Source organism: Ciconia boyciana, chromosome 2 (genome assembly GCF_034638445.1).
Source record: "Ciconia boyciana chromosome 2, ASM3463844v1, whole genome shotgun sequence".
Lineage (NCBI taxonomy): Eukaryota > Metazoa > Chordata > Aves > Ciconiiformes > Ciconiidae > Ciconia > Ciconia boyciana.
The window spans coordinates 40,849,113-40,870,211 of record NC_132935.1 but is presented as its reverse complement, the minus strand read 5'-3'; the positions used below and the strand labels follow the sequence as shown (position 1 = coordinate 40,870,211).

The 21,099-nt window shown below is 39.9% G+C and overlaps 1 protein-coding gene across 1 annotated transcript in view; it reads left to right on the top strand.

Annotated features, from left to right (window-relative positions):
* Positions 1-9,114: 9,114 nt before the first annotated feature.
* CLVS1 (clavesin 1) overlaps positions 9,115-21,099 on the top strand; it is a 94,301-nt gene continuing 82,316 nt past the window's right edge. The window contains exon 1 of the mRNA XM_072851255.1: positions 9,115-9,503. Within this exon, the coding sequence (XP_072707356.1) occupies positions 9,115-9,503 (389 nt within the window). The remainder of the gene's footprint in view (positions 9,504-21,099) is intronic.

Here is a 21,099-nt window from a genome sequence, read left to right as displayed (position 1 = left end):
GGTGTTCAGAGAGGGCTTCATACAGAAAATAAACACAAAGCAAATAATGGCTGGAGAAACCCCATGTGTGCTACTGGCCTGACTTTAATTCTGTTTGCAATGGTTTAATCCTCGGAGGGTGGGGAAGGTCATAGGAGAAAGGGAGCTTTCCCTTTTCAAAATGCCAGTTCCTCAATCTAAACGAGCTCTAGGAATAACGAAGTTAAGGAGCAGATGGCTACTTGTTGTCCATCACTAATCAGTGACTGGATCATATTTGGAAGGAAAAATTAAATTACAGAAAAGCTGCTTTCATGTGCTTTCTGAGTAATCAGATGATAACATGGATTTTCTCCAGTACTAGAAGTTAATGCAATACCAACATCTAAATGACATATTATGTAACAGTATTATGCCATGCACTGCATAGCAAAGGTAAGGATTTACTTTTTCATATAATGATAAGTCAGATGATAACCTTACGGAGCTTTCCCTGGTTTGCAGTCCGTATCCCAGCTTGAAGTTTACAGGGGCAGCTTGTGTTGTCAGCAGAATCAGGTCTGATATGTATCTGTTATAAAATGCTGCCGATTATTTTAAGAATTCTGTTGACTCATCCAGCTCTGAAAACTATTGAGTATTTTCTGAAAATTAGACTCTTGTGAGGCATATGCAAAACAATGAAAGATATTACAACCTTTTCCAAAAACCTTCTTACTTTATTGTATTATCATTTATAACTTAAAATCTGGTGCAGAGACCAGATACTCTTATACTGAGTAGCACTGAGTGCTGCTGAGTAATAGTGTAAGCGATGTAATTGAGTTCAGCAGCGGAAGAACTGCAGAATCTGCCCCATAGCACTGGGTCACAATTCCTTAAGCTCTATGTGCTTTGAACACAGAGGTTGTTTCATTGAAACACGTAACAGCAACCTACTTATCTTCCAAAAGAGGACCATGTCAGTTAAAATACAAATTATCAGCCTCATAAAAGGATGCAGAATATTCCTTCAAACTAAAACTGTAAACTAATGCAATTGTTAATTTAAGTGTGCGGTTATTGAAGCAATTGTGCTATTGTTTGGCAAGGTAGTATTATTTTCTCTCACAACCCATTGCTGTGCTGTCTGGCACATACACAAACAAGGCATGACAATCGGGTCCTACTAGTAAAAAAAAAGAAGCAACATCAGTCTTTTATGGAGTGGGAAGTTCAGTGAGAAGAAGTTCACATAGTTTTTGGCAGATGGGTTGTAAGTCCTTTCCCTGTTGATACTAATGCTGCTCTGAGGATTTAGTTTGAGAATTTCCAAACAGTTTTGGTTTATTTGTGGTTCTTTTTTTCCCTTCAGTAGTATTTATAGAAATAAACTCCTTAATTCTGATATGTTCCTCCACTGAGAAAAAAACCACACAAGGTAATATTGAATTATAATAAATTTCATTTCCACAATTTTGGGAGAAGTATCTGTGTGCAGATCTTTGTGTTTGTGCTCAGACTTCAATAGGAGTGAGAGAAAAAAACGGGAGAATTGCATGAATTCTTGGGTACAGAAATCCCTCCCTCTTTCCTTTCTCCCCTTCCTCCCTTCTTCCTTCCCTCCTTTCCTTCCTTCCTTCCTTCCTTGCTTCCTTCCTTCCTTCCTTCCTTCCTTCCTTCCTTCCTTCCTTCCTTCCTTCCTCTCTGCCCCTGCCTTTCCCTCCTTCCCTTCCTCCCCCCACTGCCACCCACAGGATGATGGATGCCTTTCTCTGGCATAACGTATAAAGCAGAATTAAGGCAGCCACTAATAGGGCAATAATACATCACCATTGCATTTCATATTTTTTAAAGGAACTTAATTTTTAAAATGTGGAGCAAAAGAACTGTAAAATTAGATAAACTTCATGTTATTAAAGTTGTAGGACTAAGTATCTTGATGATATGATTTGTTCCTTCTTCTGTATATCTTTGTGCAGATGTTGTAACACAACTTCTACAGTGCATTTAGGGATTTTCAGGCACCAATATTATGATCCCATGCTATCAGATTTCTGCACATAGCTTAATTATCAGGCTTGGGGGTCAGAATTCACGTTTTGCATACTGCTGATAATTTCGGCTGCAAGAAGTTTCTATAGTATTGGAGAAAGTGACCTCTTTGTCCAATAGAAGCCAGGATGCTTTTTGCATGGTGACACTTGGAGTAGTTCATGACTGACATGGAAGTCCTGCAGAGCCCAATGCTTCTTTGACATGCCACAGGTCAGACCTCACGTTCCCAAAGGAATTTGCAGTTTATCTGTGGTTGGTGAATACTTAAAACTTTAAAACTATGATTTGGAGAAATGTTGAAGCAATCTCATTAAGTTCACAGGTGTTTTGTTTAACTTTTTTATTTACAAGTTCTCCTCCTCAGCATGTGGTCCTATTCCTTAATATTCAGGTAGGCAGTAAGTTTTGGACATTTCAGGTCAAAAGATAATGAGGCAATTTTTTAATTTTACATCTATTAGACAACCTTGTCAGTCTCTCCTCACACCTGTCAGCTTGCAGCAACAGCAGGACAACTGCAGGTCGGTGTTGCAAATGTGCCTGCCCTACGTGCTGTGCAGAGAGCTACAAAGATCAGTAGAGTTGCTGCTGTGTTTTGTGCTGTGCCATGGCTAAATTACCACCGCTGGACAGATAGATGTGGCCCGAGGGTAACCTGTAACTGACTTAAGCTGACAAGGAGACTGTAATATGAGTGCAACAGGAATCTGTGATGCATTGTTTTTACTGAACTGAAAGAAATGTTAGTTTTTGTACCTGAGCGAGGAGATCACATCCCAGGAAAGTGTGAGAAACCATCAAATTCCCCACACAGCTGTTACAGTCACAAACGTTCCCTATTTTCATATTGAAGAGAAGCAAGAATTCCCTAGTGAATGTTTACAGGAGCGCTAGGACTTGCAGGAGAAAGGCTTGTGATATTTAACTTGTTTAGGTTGACTGGGAGAATCTAGTCCCTTAGGGAAGGGCTACAGGGAAGCACGGGATGTTCATAATAGTCAGGACATGGGAGGCCACACCTGGAGTACTGTATCCAGTTCTGGGCTCCCCAGTACAAGAAATAAGTACTGGAGAAAGTCCAATGAAGGATGATTAAGGGTGACAAGGGTGAAGGATGACAAGGATGATTAAGTGACTGGAGCATCTCTCCTGTGAGGAAAAGCCAAGAGAGTTGGGACTATTCAGCCTGAAGAAGAGCAGGCTCAGGGGGATCTCATCAATGTGTACAAATACCTGAAGGGAGGGTGCAAAGAGGATGGAGCCAGGCTCTTTTCTGTGGTGTCCAGTGACAGGACCAGAGGCAATGGGCACAAACTGAAACACGGGAGGTTCACTCTGAACATCAGGAAACACTTTTTTACTGTGAGAGTGACTGAGCCCTGCACAGGTTTCCCAGAGAGGTTGTGGAGTCTCCATCCCTGGAGATATTCAAAAGCCGTTTGGACACAGTCCTGGGCAACCTGCTCTGGGTGGCCCTGCTTGAGCAGGGGGTTTGGACCAGATGACCTCCAATCTCAGCCATTCTGTGATTCTGTGATAATCTGAGCAGGAGTCAGGCTATGGACTTGGGATGTGAGATAGACCTGTCTAGATCTCCCATAGCGGGGGTTGCTTTTGACAAAAACATTAAAAAAAAGGTACACTTTTGGGTTCTTGATTGTGCCATTGAAGCCCAGGGGGATTACACGGGGGATGCTGGGAACATTGCAATCTACCTCTCCATTTTCTTGTGTGCAACATGACTTCACATTTTTCTCACAATGCAGAGAATTATGTGTAGGGGGGAAAGATTGCCCAGATGTTAATATGTAAGCTTGCGGCTCAGGAGACATATGGTCTGTTCCCAGCTCTGTGAAATGTGTCCTCCATGACCTCAGGCAAATCACTCAGGGCTGTACTTCTCCCCGCTGTCTGTGGAGGATGCCAGGATCCAGCAGCCAAGGACAAGAGAGAGTCAGTTTTTCTCATCACTCTTTTGAAATTAGTTTACAGAGCCAGGGTATGTCCCTTTCTATGTCTGAGCACTCAATTTCCAGTACGGGTTCCTACTAAGGTACCACAAGGCCTCAAAGTGCCATAGGAGCCATTCCTGTAAGTACAGCTATGGGTTCATCCTCCCCTGCCCTTATGGAGCAATCCCTGCTAAGCAGAACATAGCCCCAAGATGTTTTCCACAGTTAACATCAAAATATTTTTTAAAAAGCAATTTAATGAGATGACACCCACACTCTGAGATGAAGTCATTCTAGATTACCATTTTCCCTCCCTCCCTGCCCACTCCCTACTTCTCTGGCATGATTTTAGCAGCTAATATCTGTATGAATGCTAGGAGTTAGGAATTATATAATGAGACAAATCATAACAGTGATGCCTATTAATACCAGGTGAGGATCAAACCCTAGTGCCTTCCCTTTTTGAAAGCTGTAGTAATGAAATTTCATGTGGCATATAGCTTGGGACTGAATGGAAAATACTTGGTAGACAGCGGCAACTAAAATCTTTCTGGAACTGAAGTGGATGGGGAAGGGCCAAATGAACACAAGGACAGTGCTTCAAATGGTGTTGCAGGAACAGCTAAGCAGGCAGGAACAAAATGATCCAGACAAGCGTCTTCATCACTGAAAGAAGGTTTTGTCCTATTTTCCAGGGGATACAGAGCAAATAGGGGTTGAATGCTGATCCAGAAGCTGTCCTTGACAAGAAAGCAGTAAAACATATTAAGATCTTTGGATGGAAAGTGCTATATATACTTTCTTAATATATTATTTTCATTTTAGTTAATTATTAAGTATTACTATACATTTTATTATTAACTAAATTTTATTTTTGAGGGTCAGGGAAAAATGTAAGCTGTTTGTCCAAATACTGTATCCCATTTTAATTATTTTACCCATCCTAAAACCACTCTCTGCCCCTTGTCGTTCTCTTGTTGGGAATGAAAATGAATAAGCTGAAATGGTATGTGACACCACAATTTTGGTGGAAATTTATCTTTTTTTTGTGTATTCATATGTTGTGATGCAAACCTCTGTTAATTATTTTTTCTTGTTTAAAGCTGGGTTTTGTTCCTTTGGAGGGATGATTTATTGTAAGTGGCTGTGAAAAGACATTAGGAGAGCAAACAGTCCTTTGGGAACAGAGTCACAACACAGAAAAACAGCTGTTGAGACTGTAACAAAGAGTCTAGTGTGCCAACGTGCAGCAACAATATTCAAGATATGGAAAAAAAGGCCAACATCTTCATTTGGGAGAAAAAAAAGCGCAGAACAAAGGTGTAAACATCTGAAAAATTGGCAGATGGATCAGAGCTGTACACAACACCAGAAGAGAATGAGAAATTGCCATGTGTGGGAGGGGGTGAAAATGGAGAAGGTGCTTCTGTTATACCTTTGGGAATCAGAATAAATCAGTATCATTTGAGAAAGCACAATGACAATTAAACTGGGTAGCTATGGAGCATTAAATTTATTGTGAAGGTAAGCAGTGGGAGAACCAAATAATCCACTGATATAAATCAGACTCCTTGAAGTCAATGGTGCTAGAGTGGATTACTACTAACACCATGATTTGTCTTATGATTCAGAAAGTGACACCATTGTTCATATGTATTTTGGATTATTTTGCAATATATAACATTATGCCAATAAAGTATTTTAGTGCAAAGTTTATTCCAGCTGATAATCAGGATAATTTATAGAGGCTCTCCTGTAAGCTGTAATCCATGGCTATAGCTCAGCTCACTATGGGAGAACTCTGAAATGCATTTGAAAATGTATCTTTTGTTAGACTGAGTATTTGTAAGTTGCTTTTTGGCAACAACATCTGACAGGAGAGGACTGTATCTCCCTCACCTTGGGATCATCCTGGGCATCAATGGTGCTAATCCATTTAAATAAGGTAAAAACAGTAGGAAACTTTCATGATAATAAGTAGCATAATTTTTTGACACTAAATGCTTGGGGATCCTATAAGGAAATCTGAAGGGCCAGACTTTCTCTCCTTGGTCTAACCCCATTTTCTTCTGGAGTAGACTGCAGTTGACCTTTAAAGAATTTGTCTTATTTCAAAAGAAGCATCTTGGTGGAGATGGGAGTCAGAAAAGGAGTAGAGGAAGGGACAGTTCTACTCCCATAAACTCTCAGAAAATGAATGAACCCATGGGGTGGGGGGGGGGTTGTCACAGTTAACTGCCACAACTCCTTGGACCTGTTGGAGCAGGTCTAAAGAAGGGCCACAAAAATGGTCAGAGGGCTGGAACACCTCTCCTATGAAGAAAGCTGAGAGAGCTGATGCTGTTCAGCCTGGAGAAGAGAAGGCTCCAGGACGACCTTATTGTGGCCTTTCAGTACTTAAGAGGCTTGTAAGAAAGATGGAGAGAGGCTTTTTACTAGGGCCTGAAGTAATAGGTCAAGGGCTAATGGTTTTAAACCAAAAGAGGGTAGGTTTAGATTGGATATAGAGAAGAAATTCTTTACGATGAGGGTGGTGAGACACTTGACAAGGTTGCCCAGAGAACTTGCAGATGCCCCATCCCTGGAAGTGTTCAAGGCCAGGTTAGATGGGGCTTTGAGCAACCTGATCCAGTGAAAGATGTTCCTACTCATGGCAAGGGGGCTGGACCAGGTGATCTTTAAAGGTCCCTTCCAACCCAAACCATTCTGTGATTCTATGATTCTCTAATGCTAAGTCACAGGAGCTCCAAAGGTGTTCGAATTCATACTGAGCCCTGAGCTAGAGCTGGCACAGACCCCAAATAAGCTCCTTGCTTCCACCCCTCTGCAGAGCACCCTTGAGCACAACCAGCCTCCTTAGGGTACGGCTTGCTGTTAAAACTAGGGAAAGAACCAATCCTTACACTACACTCCCCCAGTGACAGTGTCACACTTAAACACACCAAGCTCCCCTAACTAGCTCATGAAGGCAATTGTAACTAAAAACATGATTTATGCAAGAAAATGCTAATGCCACCATTAATTTGAGATCTTAAGCACAAAATATTGGCCTGATTTTCCCATGGCCTACATCAGTGGAATTCAGTTGATACCATCAGAGTTACCCTAATTTGGTCTAATAAAGGCAAGAGGAAAGCAAATAACTGTTACTTTATTTTTTATGTGTGCCATCCACCTTTATTACAACTCTCATTTCTTTAAGAATTGAATAACCTGGACCCGTAGGTTACCCCCTCAAAACTTTAGGGCGTGTTTTTCTGGAGTCATTTGCACTCCATAGTGAGTTGTCAAAGGCAGCTAGCCTTTTTTCCTCCTGGCTCTGCCTTTTCCCAAGTTTTCCCAGGCTGATGAATCACTGGATACTCTGCCCTGCAGGTAGCTCTTCTTAACTCCAGCTCCATGGTGAATACAGAAGGAGATTGCTTAACAAACTCTCCTCTCTATCACCCACAGACAAGTCTAATGCACATTGCTCTTGAATGAAAAGCTTATCTCCCACCACAAATGTCCTTTAAGCAAATATGCAAAAACTGTCTGTATTCAAATTTAAGGATCTCATCCCAGGGCTGGAGCTGTGGCACCTAAAAATGTAGTTTTTATCAATGACATGCAAGCTCTCAAAACAGGGAACTCGGGCATGCCTTGTGCTGATTGACTTCCAGGTCCTGCAATGTAACTTTGAGCAGCCCCTGGATGAAGAAATGCTCTGGCTGCTGCTGTCCCCTTTGTTTAATATGAGAATGCTGGACCCAGGGGAGCAGCTGAGTGAAATGGTTGTTTTGCTATAAATAATTCATAACTTTCGAAACAGCTTTCTTCAAATACAATAAAGTATGTCTTTCACTGAGGGATTCCCTTTTAATTTTTAAACCAATTTTTCTTTTCAGAAATTGGAAAGAGAGAGAGATTGGTTAAGCAGTGGGGTTTTTTGTTTGCTTGTCTGTTTTTGTGATGGTTGAAAAATTGGATGGATCTTGATCTTTCTTCACACACATTTCACATTGGAACAGACCTTGATCTTATTTCACACAAGTGTAACTACACAGACTTCAACGACAGCCTCTTGCTAATTATGTCACTGAAATGTAAGAGATTCACTGTACCATTTTGCTCATACATAACAGCTTAAGCAGCTTTTCTTCTAACACTTGTAAAAACAAATTCTAGGTAAAGTACAGGAATGAAAATGAAATTCAGAACTTGGTATTCAGGAAAGCTACAAGATACTAAAAAAAAAATAATTTGGAATAAAATGCACCTCTTCAACTAAAACACCAACCCTGTTGGATTAGATTCATCAAACACTTTATTCATGGGAAGTTTCCCATGAAGATGTATTAAGTCTCAATGGGAAATATTTTCAGTGACGTTTTACCAAGTAGAAAATACCCCTGATGTTGGTGGAGTTTGGGTTTTTTTTAAATCAGTTTTACAATCAGCTCAGGGACTAATTCAACAAGCTGATAGTAGGGTGATAAAACCAAATCAACCAGTTGTTATACTTATTATGGTAAGTCTAAATCTGCATACTGAGATGTAGCTCCTGTTAGGGGTGGAAAAAAATGACTATTTTTTTTTTCTTTTGTCATCCTGGGCTTGAAGTTATGGGATGCTGGAACTCCCACAGTTCTATAAGACAACTTTGCAAAGTGTATTCTAATAGTAACTTGATACAGCTTAGTATTAGTTGTCAATTAATCAGATTGCCTTTCTGAAAGCTTGAATATATACATTCAACATGTCAGTGACTGCCTTATCTTGAATGCACCCATTCTGAAATTATTTGACTGGTCTCCTCTTACATATGAAGCACACAAAGCAATTTTATTGCTATATAAAGTTCAGAAATACATTCCTGTAAGCTTTAAATACATATTTAATCTTTCTTTTATATATTTGCTTTTTCTTTTAGTAAGTGATGGAGTAAACAACACTTTCCTTTGGATGGATTATACTACATGTGAACTGCCTGTTATTTTTTCTGCAAGAATAAGAAAAGCCCTTCGCTTTCATTTGTTAAATATCAGCTTGATAGCGAAAAGCTTCTGAATGGCTCATGCTCACAGCAGACCATCAGTTGAATGGGATCAGCACTTCTCCTACTGAAATATCTGAAGTTAAGGAAAGAAAAGAGTTTTTTGCAGAGATGACCCATTTACAAGCTGGGCTTAGTCCAGAGACTATAGAGAAAGCCCGCCTGGAACTGAATGAAAACCCAGACATTTTGCATCAGGATATCCAGCAAGTCAGGGACATGATCATCACAAGGCCTGACATTGGGTTTTTACGTACAGATGATGCCTTCATCTTGAGATTTCTCCGAGCCAGAAAGTTTCACCAAACTGAGGCCTTCAGACTGCTGGCTCAGTACTTCCAGTACCGTCAATTAAATCTGGATATGTTCAAAAACTTCAAGGCTGATGATCCAGGGATCAAACGGGCTCTGACAGATGGGTTCCCGGGAGTACTGGAAAATCGTGACCACTGTGGCAGGAAGATTCTTCTGCTTTTTGCAGCCAACTGGGATCAGAGTAGGTAAATGTAGATAGTGTCCTTATCTTTTTACATACACTCACACTCAACTTGTAACAGAATATTTGTGATCATACTTGAAGCAGCAAGGCCATTTTCAGTAAAATATTTTGTAACCGTGAGTCCATTTCACTAAAACTTTCATCTGATCTGATCACCTCTCATTCTTCAGACATAACACCATTGAGACATAAGGGTATATCAGTGTGTCAGATAAGTAGCTGATGTTTTTTTCCATAAATATTTCCAGTTTTTAGCCAGATAGTGTCTGTCTGCTATAAATACATTAATGTCTATTATATGATTGCTTCAGTAGTAGACTAGCCAAACAGGTTGACAGAAAGCAAATGTCTCAAAACATATGGGGGTTCTCATAGCTCTTCTGGTGCAGAAGGAACTGACCGTATTTATTCTGTCTCCAGCCTTCTTAACAGATATTTTTTTTTGTTTTAACCATTTCATGAATTACAGCCTCTGTTATGAGATTTCTACAAACAGCCCTGTAATTTCTACATGCTCTGGTTACTGTATGCTTATTAGTCTGATAAATGGGAGATTCATGCAAAGCGTATTCTCTGTTCAGGTCATTTCTTTACAGAATAGTAGGAACAAAGATATCTTCCAGCCATTATTATAAAATTATGTCCTTAAATGTTAATGTGATTAGTCAGCTTTCACTACCTATTTGAAGTGATACAGAGAAAAGGGGCTAGTCCAGGAATATCATGTTCACATTGTCCTTTTTGTCAGAAGTCATTCCATTCCATTTTCCCTGCCTTCACAGTGAGACGGAGAAATGTCATCAGCTGTAGGATTGCCATATGTTCTGCTGATTTTTTATAAAAATCAGACCAAAGAACAAAATTCAGATTCAGGTTTTGAGTATCATACATTTCGATAACTTCCAGGTAGGCCTTTGCCTTGGCACAGCCTAAAGTTGTCCATGAAAGTGTCTCATCCTTAGGAGTCAATAGATTGGAGCTTTGAATTTATGTTATAGAAATTCTTAGAGAACAATACATATATGCCTGCAATTTTTCATGCTGGTTGTTTTCTGGGAAAACCTTTCATCTCCGTGTGAAAAGAGAGTTCAGAAGTGTTTCTAATTTTCCTTTGCATGTACAGATATGGTAAATAAATGTACAGAAAAAGTTACAGAAAAGTAACTTTGCCTATACAAAAGTATTTGGTGAAATCCAGAACTGAAGACAGTGATAAAAGTCCTATTGACTACAAAGGGGTCAGCAGCTTATCTCCTGTCTTTCTGAACTGTGAGCTTGCCTTTCTTCCAATGACAAAACCCTTCCTTTAGCAACTGGCCTTGAAAGAAAGATGAATGAGCAGGTATCTTGAATTAATAGAAAGTATCAACTTTAGAGGACAGAAGCACTGTGGCTCTGCTGGTTGCATTAAGGGATTTAGGTATTATACAGAGCCAGCTTTGGGTTTCTGATCCCTCAACAAAATGAATCCCTGTGATTAACCTCATACATCAGGTCCTGCTCTGGGAAAGCTAAGAGTGCTGCTGTCTAAGGCTCCTGCAGTGAGATTTTGACAGAACATTGATTCCTGTCAGGTTTTGGCTCAAATTTTCTGCAAGTCCTTTATGTGTCTGCAAGTCCATGTATATGCGTGTATGTGTGTGTGTGCAAAACCCAAAGTGATCCTGCATGCAAGATACCTTGTTTCTAAAAATGTGATTTTAACTTACAGAAAAGAAAGGCTGAGGCTAATAGGATAGGATATACTTTCCTAAGACTCCTCAGTGAAATTAAAAATTTTACCTCTCTTCAGCCACTGAAGCTCAACTCCTCTATGGATTCAAACGACAAGAAGTGTCATTTCTGTGGGCTTTTGTAGCACTACAAGTGCTGCAGGGATTTGGGACAGGATTTAGGCTGTAAGTAAATAGAGGGATGAGCTCCTCCTTTTTTACTGTCTAAATCAACAAGAGCAAAAGCTGTTAAGGAACAGGAAATGATGAGTGCAATGTCCTGTTAAGCAGAAGGGAAGTAGGTTATTGACCAGAAGAAATAGGTATTCATATATATTTCACAAAAAACCCCAAACAAACAGGCATTGTGTATATCTTACAAACATATACCTTGGGCAACCTTTCTATAGGCATGTCTTCAGTGATGGCAAGATGTTTACAAGCTTACATTTCAGCTGAATGCTAATGCAATCAATTCATATGATACCGTGATGCTGATATGCAAGAGTAAGAGCTCAGCCTTCAGCATGCCTTTCCTAACTTTAATCTCATTTGCAACTGGCTGTGCTTTCTCTTCCTTTATCATTAAATCATAACGATAAGGGGTCATTTATAAAGAAATCATAATTTATAAAGGATGATTTAAAGTCAGCATGGCTATAATCCATAAACTGATCTTCAGTCCAGACATTCTTACCATTTATACCTCTGGCAGTATGGTGGCTATATGGATCTCATGTCAAGGAGGGAGAGGCAGCCTCATAACTTTTTGATGTTACAAATATATTGATTTTTAAAAGGAAATGTTATTATTTGTGTAATGTGACTGCTTGGACAAATCAGATCCCAGATGTTCTGAAGGGATTCCCTGTATCGAAGATAAAACTTCCATATGATCTTTTAGAACCATTTGTAATTTTAGCTTCAAGAATGTAACTGATAGATCTAACTTCTCTAAAAAACTAGGTTTTCTTTTCCAGTCTCAATGTTTTCAGCTTCAGCTTCCAGCTGCTGGATTGTGTTATTTTAAAGGGACCACAAAAATATGACAGCTTCCCATGTTTGTACTTTTGTGTCCTGACCGTGTCATCTTTTAACCTACTTTTGAATTCACTGAGGATGCAGCACTGTAGGGTGAGTTACTGTCAGGAAACAAGAAGACAGTACATTAGCTACTCTACAGCAGTGGTTCTTGTATTCACTTTTAACCATGGTGAATGTAAAACAGCTAGTCCTCTTTCCCTTGAGGGCAAAACAACCTTGTGTTGTCCACAAGGTAAAGAACATACTTGTGGGCAGCCAGCACAGCAAAGATAATGTTCTGCAAAATATTGCACTAGCTTTATGTCTTGCAATATATTTATGCTGCCAAAGCTTAAATAGATTGAACTTCTTTACTCTCAGAAGTAGGAAGATTTTCCAGGTTGCTAATACTCTTCATCATTATTTTCTGGACCTTTCCTATCATTTTAGCATCGTTGCTAACGTGCAGACGGATGAACTGAATACAAACTTTCACTAATAAACCATCATGTGGTAACACTGTATCTTCTGCTCAGTCGTTCCCTCCTTTTAGATAAAAGATTGTCACTGTTTTCTTAGCTACTCTATCACATTTTGAGCTCATGTTCAGCTCAAATCTGCTTCCAAGTCACTGTTTCCTAAAATACAAACACCACTGGTAAATGTGTCATACATTCTCATCCATAATGTGGGCACAGTCTAGCATGTGATTCACGCTCTTCTGCAGAGCTAAACCTGTTCTCCTCATCAATTATCATTGCATGGGTTTTGTGACATCTGCAAAGTTCACTGGCAAGAATTTTATTTTTGCTTCCACATCATTGAAAAAGATGGTTATTATTGTTTTGACCAAAACCTCCTTGATGACTAGGAAAAAACTACAAGGAATGATAATTCGTATCTCCAAATCACTGGCTGAGATCTATCATGGTCCCAGGGTTTCTTTTTTTTTAGCATGTGCTGCATTGGTTTGATTTTGCCCTGTTTTTTAGACAGGTTTCTTAGAGATGATGTCATCGCTTTCTCTTTATGTCCTGCATAGTATATTTTGGATCTGTTAGTTAATGTTAATCACATATGATACAGAACAGAAAACTTCAGAGGTATTGAATAAGTGAAAATGAGCAGATGCATAGAAAAGAAAGAGATCAGATTAGTTCCACACTGAGGGAGAGGAACAATGTTGAGCTGTAGTACTGTACACTAGAGAATCCATGCAGGGGAGGGCCACTGCTGCCTTTTGTCCCAGCTCAGAGGTGCAGAATATCCTCAGAGGTGCAGAATAATCCAACTACAAGGTGTGAACTCATCCAAGACCAACAAAGGCTTCACATACACCACTGCTTACAGAGCACCTTATTCTTAAATAGAAATCGTGGAGTAATAAAGACAGGTAAGGATGTCAAACTGATCTTGTCAGGAACTTTTTAAATGAAATAATTTGCATCACAAAAAATTCCAGTTTGTAAAACAAATACATGTGTACATACAAACGTACAGTTTTGAGGAGACCTGAACCAGGATTTCCCATAAAAACAAATGTTCCATGTGCTGGATTATGCATACTCTTTCTCACACCTTTTCATTTCATCAGTCCTACCAGACCTAAGCCTTCACTCCCCTGATGCACCTCTAGTGAATCTGAAGCTTTTAAAGAAGTCAGATAAGAGTGCCTTTTCAGCTGTTGGATTGAGGAAAGCCTTCACTAACTACTGCAGCTGTTCCTAGGTCTGCTACTGCCTTCTAATATATCCTGCTCGTACACTGGGGAGATGGGGGGTTTGGGTGAACAAGTAATTCAGCAGAAGGTGTTCATTAATCTTCCAAGTAAAGATATTTCCTTCAAGGTTGTTCATCCAGAGTAAAATTTATTTCTGTGTAGAGAGACAGCACGAGGGCTATCTCCAATCACGATCCTCTGCGAATAGGGTCTTGGGGTAGGGGGGCAGAAGGTTGCTCATTGTCTTTTGCAGCAAAATAGTAATTAATTTCTCTCTTCATGTCTGGACTGTTGTGTCTTAGAAGCTGTCACATAGCTCCAAAAATTCTGTAAGTCAGTCAGACGGAAAAAACTGCTGCTTTGTTTACAACATACATTCCCAAGTCAGCTGCTAGCCATAAATTCTCTTTTATTAACCAAGGAGCTTCAAATGTCAGATACTTACCATTCTGTAGGAAAGTGTATTGAGACAGGCTAAAGGGCAAGGAAATACTCTGGCATAACGGTAAATCGACAGCTATAAATATTTTAAAGGATCGTGATACAAAAAATGATGTCCTTGCTGAGAATGCTCATAGTGGTGTAATTACAAGGATATTACCATCACCAGATCCTGTTGGTATAAATGAATATGTCTCAAATGCTGATTATTCCAATATATTTCAAAGATAATCTCAGATGCTTAATAGAATATGAAGGAATAAACATCTGTTGAGACTGATTTATAGTCACAGGCGAACTGTGGCAATAACTCAGCCTCATAGCTGTTTATTATGAGAGATTACAGCTGAAATACAGCCAGCCCTAACACCAGAATGATTTTTACACAGCAAGTCTTTGGGTTTGGTTAAGAGCTAGTGCTTCTGTGTTGGGAGATGCTTAGAGTAATGTAGATTGAAGTTGTGGTTCAAGAGTTGCACTGACCAATAAATAGCTTAGAAGCACACTGTATTAAAAAATAATTCATATTACATTATTACATTACTGAGGTAGTCTGAAATGGTAGCAGAAATCAGGGTAGTAGAGGAAGGAAGCATAGCATAAGCAGAGTACTCATTTCGGGGAGTAACAGATGTGCAAATTAAATGTTGGACAGAGAAGATGAAAAGGAGCTCTGTCTTGAAATGTTTTAATTTGCTTGGAGGCGGCAACTTAATTCACTTAGTACCATTTATTACGGAAGCTGAGTTTGGGAAGGCTGTTGTAGTCCATATGAATGACAGAAGGATGACATACACAAATGACAGTCCTGGATAGGGCTGAGAAGGGAATCAAAGAAGAGAGAGAAAACGTCTGAAAAAGAGAAAGAAAAACAACAGCTGGGAAAGTTATGAAGCATATGTTGAAGAACAAGACAAGCCTGACTGAAAGGGGGGAAAAAATATCAATGGAGGGAGGGTAGGGCAATCAAACACATATTGAGAGGGAAGAGAAGGTGACTGGATGGTGTTGGGCTGAGGGCTGACTGAAGAGCTGTGAAGGACAGTGCCAGTGGGTGAGACAGACAATTGCTGGAGCCGGCCTGTGGGATGACAAAGGGAAACCAAGGGCAGACTGGAAAGTGGCTCCGTGCCACCTCCCTCCTATGGAGAAAAGAAACCAAATCCAATCCCCAAGCTTTATAAACCGGAGAGGACAGTTGATTAAGAAAAATACACACACGCAAACACACGTACACAACAAACACATACTCACACATGCACACACCCCCCCCTTCCTTCCCAGGCTGTCTCAAAAGACCAAAATTTTGTTGTGAGGGTTTATTTTTATGTCTGGGTGGCAGAAAATAGAAACTGCATACAGTTGTGATAACACTTGTCCCTTGTCCCTAGAAAATGACCCATACGTGGGCTGTACATGTCGTCCTTACAGCTGGGTTCTGCAAAAGAACATTATAACAGAGCTATATCAACAGAATTGTATGAAGCCAAACAATATGACATCCAACTTGGCTGTTTGTCCCTTTGACCCTCAGGAACAGCTGGTAACTGTGAATGAATGCTCTTATAAATAGGAGTTTTTTGAGGTGAGACTTCATAGGAAGAGGTCAGAATATTTTTTGTTGGAGCTTTTCCTAAATCAAGTTTTCTAAATATCTGATATTCTGATCAGTTTCTAACTTGCCAACCTAATTAAAAGGAGCTAAGGCAAACTCATGCATAGCAGCAGGAACAGACTGCAAAGAGTCAGGGGAGGAGAAAAACGTAATTCTCTGACTACCTATTTAATAGGCTACATGCAGTAGAAGCATCAGAAAAGAGTGGAGATATTGAGCTGGAATCCTTAAATACATTTGCAATGTTTAAATCCTAATAATTTCTTGATATATTGTTTCCCCAGGCCATGATTTATTTTAGACTCTTTCCTCTGAACTCTAAGCCTCTTTATCAATTGCATTTTACATAAAATTAGTCACTTTTCTCACCACACCCTGGTAGGTGCTGGTGAAAAATATTCCACTTCCAGCACCCTCAAAGCAGCATGAGGGATGCTTGGGAACTGCTGCCGTTAACAGGCTGGGTGATCCCAGAGGACTTACAGTGGACAGCATGAATTCGGTCAAGGTATGCATGGTGTGGGGGGTGCTGAGCTTCATGAAATGGCTGAACAGCATGTTGGGGTAAATTCTACCCTGCCACCATGGTCACCCTGCTCCAGGGTGCTTGTCTACCTTGGCAAGGCTGGAGGATGAGGGAGACATGGGCTCCCATGGTTGCACTGATGAGAGTGCCCTGACCGTGTATCTCTGGGATGGTCTTGATAATACGAGGAATGAAGTGGTAGAAGCACCTGTCTGCCACAGGCACCTAAATATTTAACAGACCAGACAGAGGTGGAAGCTAGGGGAAAGGATGGAGGAGTAAAGACATTCTAATAAACTAGCCAAAAAATTGAGTTGTTAAAGCTCTTCCGTACAAGATATTTTGCCTCTTTTGACATGGGTAAGCCAATAAAACAGGTGGAGCATCATAATTAATATTCCATGACTGGAGACTTGATTCCTAAAGAGAAGAAAATGGAATCATTCCTTGAGGAAGAGGAAATTTTTGTCTTAAATTCTGATTGCACTCTCACAGTTCTTATTTTTGATAAGTGCAACAACCACAGGGGCAGTAAAAAGCTACTATCCCTTGCTCCCAGACCATGATAATCTCAGCTCTGGAAACTTCCTGGAGGGTCCATTTGTAGTAGGGGACAGAGGGCAAAGCCAGCCAGTTAGCCTCCTGCTGGAACTATTTCCTACGTAACTGTCTATTTTCTGCCCAGGCTGAGCAAACTTGCATCAGTAAAGATTAATTTTTAAGGGAGAGGTAATGTGCAAATATCTTCATTGGTGCTTTTTCTTTATAGAAAGATGGTATCACTTTTCCACTTTTCCATTGCAGACACACAGTGGATGGCACGTGTCTGTGCATGCATTAACACATGTGGTGCCAGTTATCTTTCATGTATGCAGTATAAATCACAGCACCAGCTAATGTTATGATGCTATATGAGCAATAACAATCTATTTGAAAAATGCACATGGATTATTTATATAATATCCCATAATACATCTTTAGAGAGCCAAAATTCAGGATTTGATTGAAACTGTAAGATTCTAAGCTATTGACTACCCTATTTTTGAAGTTAATGTATCAATAGACATAAGAAGAAATATTTGCTTTTCAGAGGCAAATTAGTGTGTCTTCTATTTTAAGCTTGCCAACCTGTTGTGTATCAAACCCCATGTTAGGGACCTGCTGCTGGCCACTGTCACAACGAGGATTTGGGGCCAGAGGAACCTTTGGTCTGATCCAGTAGAACCACTCTCATGTGTACTTTATAAGACATGTACTCTCATATACTTTACAAGACAGGCAGCTGATGGTCTGAATTAACAAAGCAGGAAGCTCAAGACTTTTTTTTACCTTTTTAGACCGATATGGTTTTCTTCATTGAGTTCCAGTTACCAGCCATCCCCATGCCTTCCTTGTTCTTCCCCATAGATAGTCCTGTGCTCCCTTCCACAAAGCCATAATTTCAGCTCCTCCGGTTTTATACCATGTCAGTAGAGGAACTGAATTCCATACTTTCAGATATGAATGAAGTAATAAAAGTGAAAAAAAGTGGTAACAAGCACAAGGCCACTGCTACGGTGTGATCAGGAACATGCACTCCCTTTGCCAGTGCTAAGCCTTTCAGTCTTTCCTTCTTTCTGGCTTCCTTTCACAGCAAATCCGAGAGATGCTAGTCATGTATATTAAATATGCACAGATCAATCTACAGAGTATATGTGGTGCCTATACCCCTTTGGAGTGCTAGGGTATATGTTAGCACACAGAGTTTCTTTTGTATAGGTATTTCTGACCAAGAAAATCCACACCAGAGAGCAATAACCTTATCTAAGGCATATCCAACCTGTCCTATTATCTTGGACCTGTGATCCTCTAAGCTGTTCTCATTTCGCGAGGTTTCTGAATAAGAATGCATTGCCTTGTTTTCCCAGGGATAATCCCACCCATCTGTTGTGTAAGTACAAAACGAGAAATGTGATTTATATTGAAAGAGAAAGAGACTGATGAAAAATCCTGTTTCCAAATGAACCGCAATATTAATTTGAAAACTGAGATTAAAAAAGAAGAGGAATAAACTCTGACCTAGGGAGAGGTGGTAGGAAATCTTTCCATTTCTTAGGTTCTCATTTACATGTAAGCCACTTTAGCTGGCTACTGCAATTTAAATTCAGTTTCACTCTGATAAAACCTTCAATTCTCTTTGAATAAAAGAGCTTTGCAAGTCTGGGGAAAATGGCAATTTGTGTATGCCGTAGCTGCCAATGAATGCTTTTCCTTTTTCCAGCATCTTATTATTATTCGCTGCTAAAATGCATACACAGGTACATGTACATTCACTTTCTTTCAGAGAACGTTTTATATGATTAATTTAAAAGTAATTCAGGATCATTTGGGGGTTTACTTCAAAAAGAAGCATATCAGATGTGGACTCCATCTTAAAAGCCAAGGAGCCTTGTGAGACACCAGACATACCTGCCATTACTGGTTTAGCCCTGGCTGACATGTTTGTCTCTACTGGGATTTTCTCACCTCTTGGTTTGTTAAATAATGTATTCATGGTTAATTAATGGAGAAAATACTGATTGGGCACAAAAGGATTTTGGGGTAAAGGATGGGCTACAAATGGAATGATACAGTAAGGTGGTACCATTGAGGAAGCAATGTCTCAGCTGTATTACAGGAATGTTGTCTGCAGGACATCAGCAGTTATTCACCTTTACTCACCTCAATTGGCCTGTAACCTAAGTACTAGCATGAGAGAGAAATCTGAGCTAAGTCGAGAAAAGAATACTAAAACAAGAAGGCTGGAAAATATGACAATGTAATAAAAGTTGAGGACAGTAAGAGATGGGATATGAATCTTCCTATATATAAAAGTTTACCTTAATAAAAGGTGGTAGTGAAAAGTTCTCCATTTCCTTGGGGATGGGAATACAGAATAATTAGAAAATTAGAAAATTTTGAAAATTAGAAATTAGAAAATTAGAAAACGTTTTGCAATGATTAAGCTGGTTCAGGACCTGAACAGGTAACTGAGGCACTCTGTGGACTCCTCATCACTGGATTTTTTACTGAAGTCAGAGGCAAACTAGGAGTACTTATGATGATGAAGTGCAGGAGATGTAAGAGATGCTGTCCGGTAACTTCCTATCCCCTATTTCTAGGATTAATTTTGCTTTGTCAAAAGCCTCTGAGGAGGATAAACTCAGAAGGTGCTTTAAGTTATCTTGCAATTTAAGAACATAAGCATTATATCAGTAAGCTCTGGTATCCAAAAGTCCAACAGACTATCTTGTACATAAGAAATGCTGTGTAAAAGCAATTTTCCCATCTGGGATTCTGAATACATGCTGGGTGTTTTGTGCCTCAATTCTATTTGAAAATGGATAGTTCTGACATTTTATGGTGTTCCAGTGTCATTGTTTCCTACGATGGAGCTGTGTCTCCCACTTATTGTGTGCTAAGGGGGATAATAGTTGCAAAACTCGTTGTCTCCAAGGTCTATTGCAGCTTTCTTGCTGGATGAGAACCTGTTTGAAACCACTAAATATTGTAGGTATCCTAACTGTGAAAAGGTTGCTATGCCTATCTGTGATGTGGAAAATTACAGAATCTCTAGGTAGGTAGCCCATCTGGAAATAGTCCTCCAGTGGGGGCTTTGTGACGTGACCCCAATAAAAGACGTTCTAAGAATTAAGGAAAGTATCAGTGAGCAAATACCCTGTCAAGAGGAGCATGCAGATGCAGCGAGAATGGCACTTTCTTGTGTCTATCTTACTTTCAGAGGTATTGAGTTTTCCCCTGGGAGGGAGTTTCTGAAGTACTGAGTGTGGCTGTTTGTGAAACATCGCAGTGCAGACGTAGTGTTGGCTACATGTTCATGGAGGGAATGCTCCAGCTGATGCAGGAGCCACATGGCCTGTCCTGTTGGCTGCCATCGAGGAGAATAGCACAAGGCGGGCCTTCAGAGCTCTTGCTGGCCCAGCTAATCAGCAGCCACATCCCTATATCCAAGGAAATTTAATTAGTATAAAGCCACCTTCATCTTAACTCTGAAATACAATGGGGTATGATTCTGGCACAGCTGAGTATCTAGTCTCTAGGACTTTAAATGCTGTTCTTGAATACTACTGGACCTACCGAGCCAAAACTACTGTCTTAGTAGAGTGAGTTTGAACTTTAAGGAGTTTACCGTGCTATCTTATTCAACTGCACTAGAGTCAGGGAAAGACAGTGAATAGCAAAGGTTATACTAACATATAATGCAGGAAGGTAACCTACAGGCAATTGTCAAACATAATAAAATGCACAGACTTTAAATGCAGCTGCATCAAAACTCTTGCCCAGTCAATCCAGACCATGGCTGTTGAACTGGGTGACCGCTTGCAGCATGATGTATTTAAAAGGACATTGCACTCATACTGGCCAGTTGCACTCACCAGCAACCAATTTCCTATGTGAATTTATTTGCTATCAGCCCTAGACAGGGTCCTAACACACTAGGATGAAAAAATAAAGCAAGGATTAACCTCCACCCTAGAAAGTTTGCAATCTAAATGGACAAGAGAAAAGAAGCATTGAATA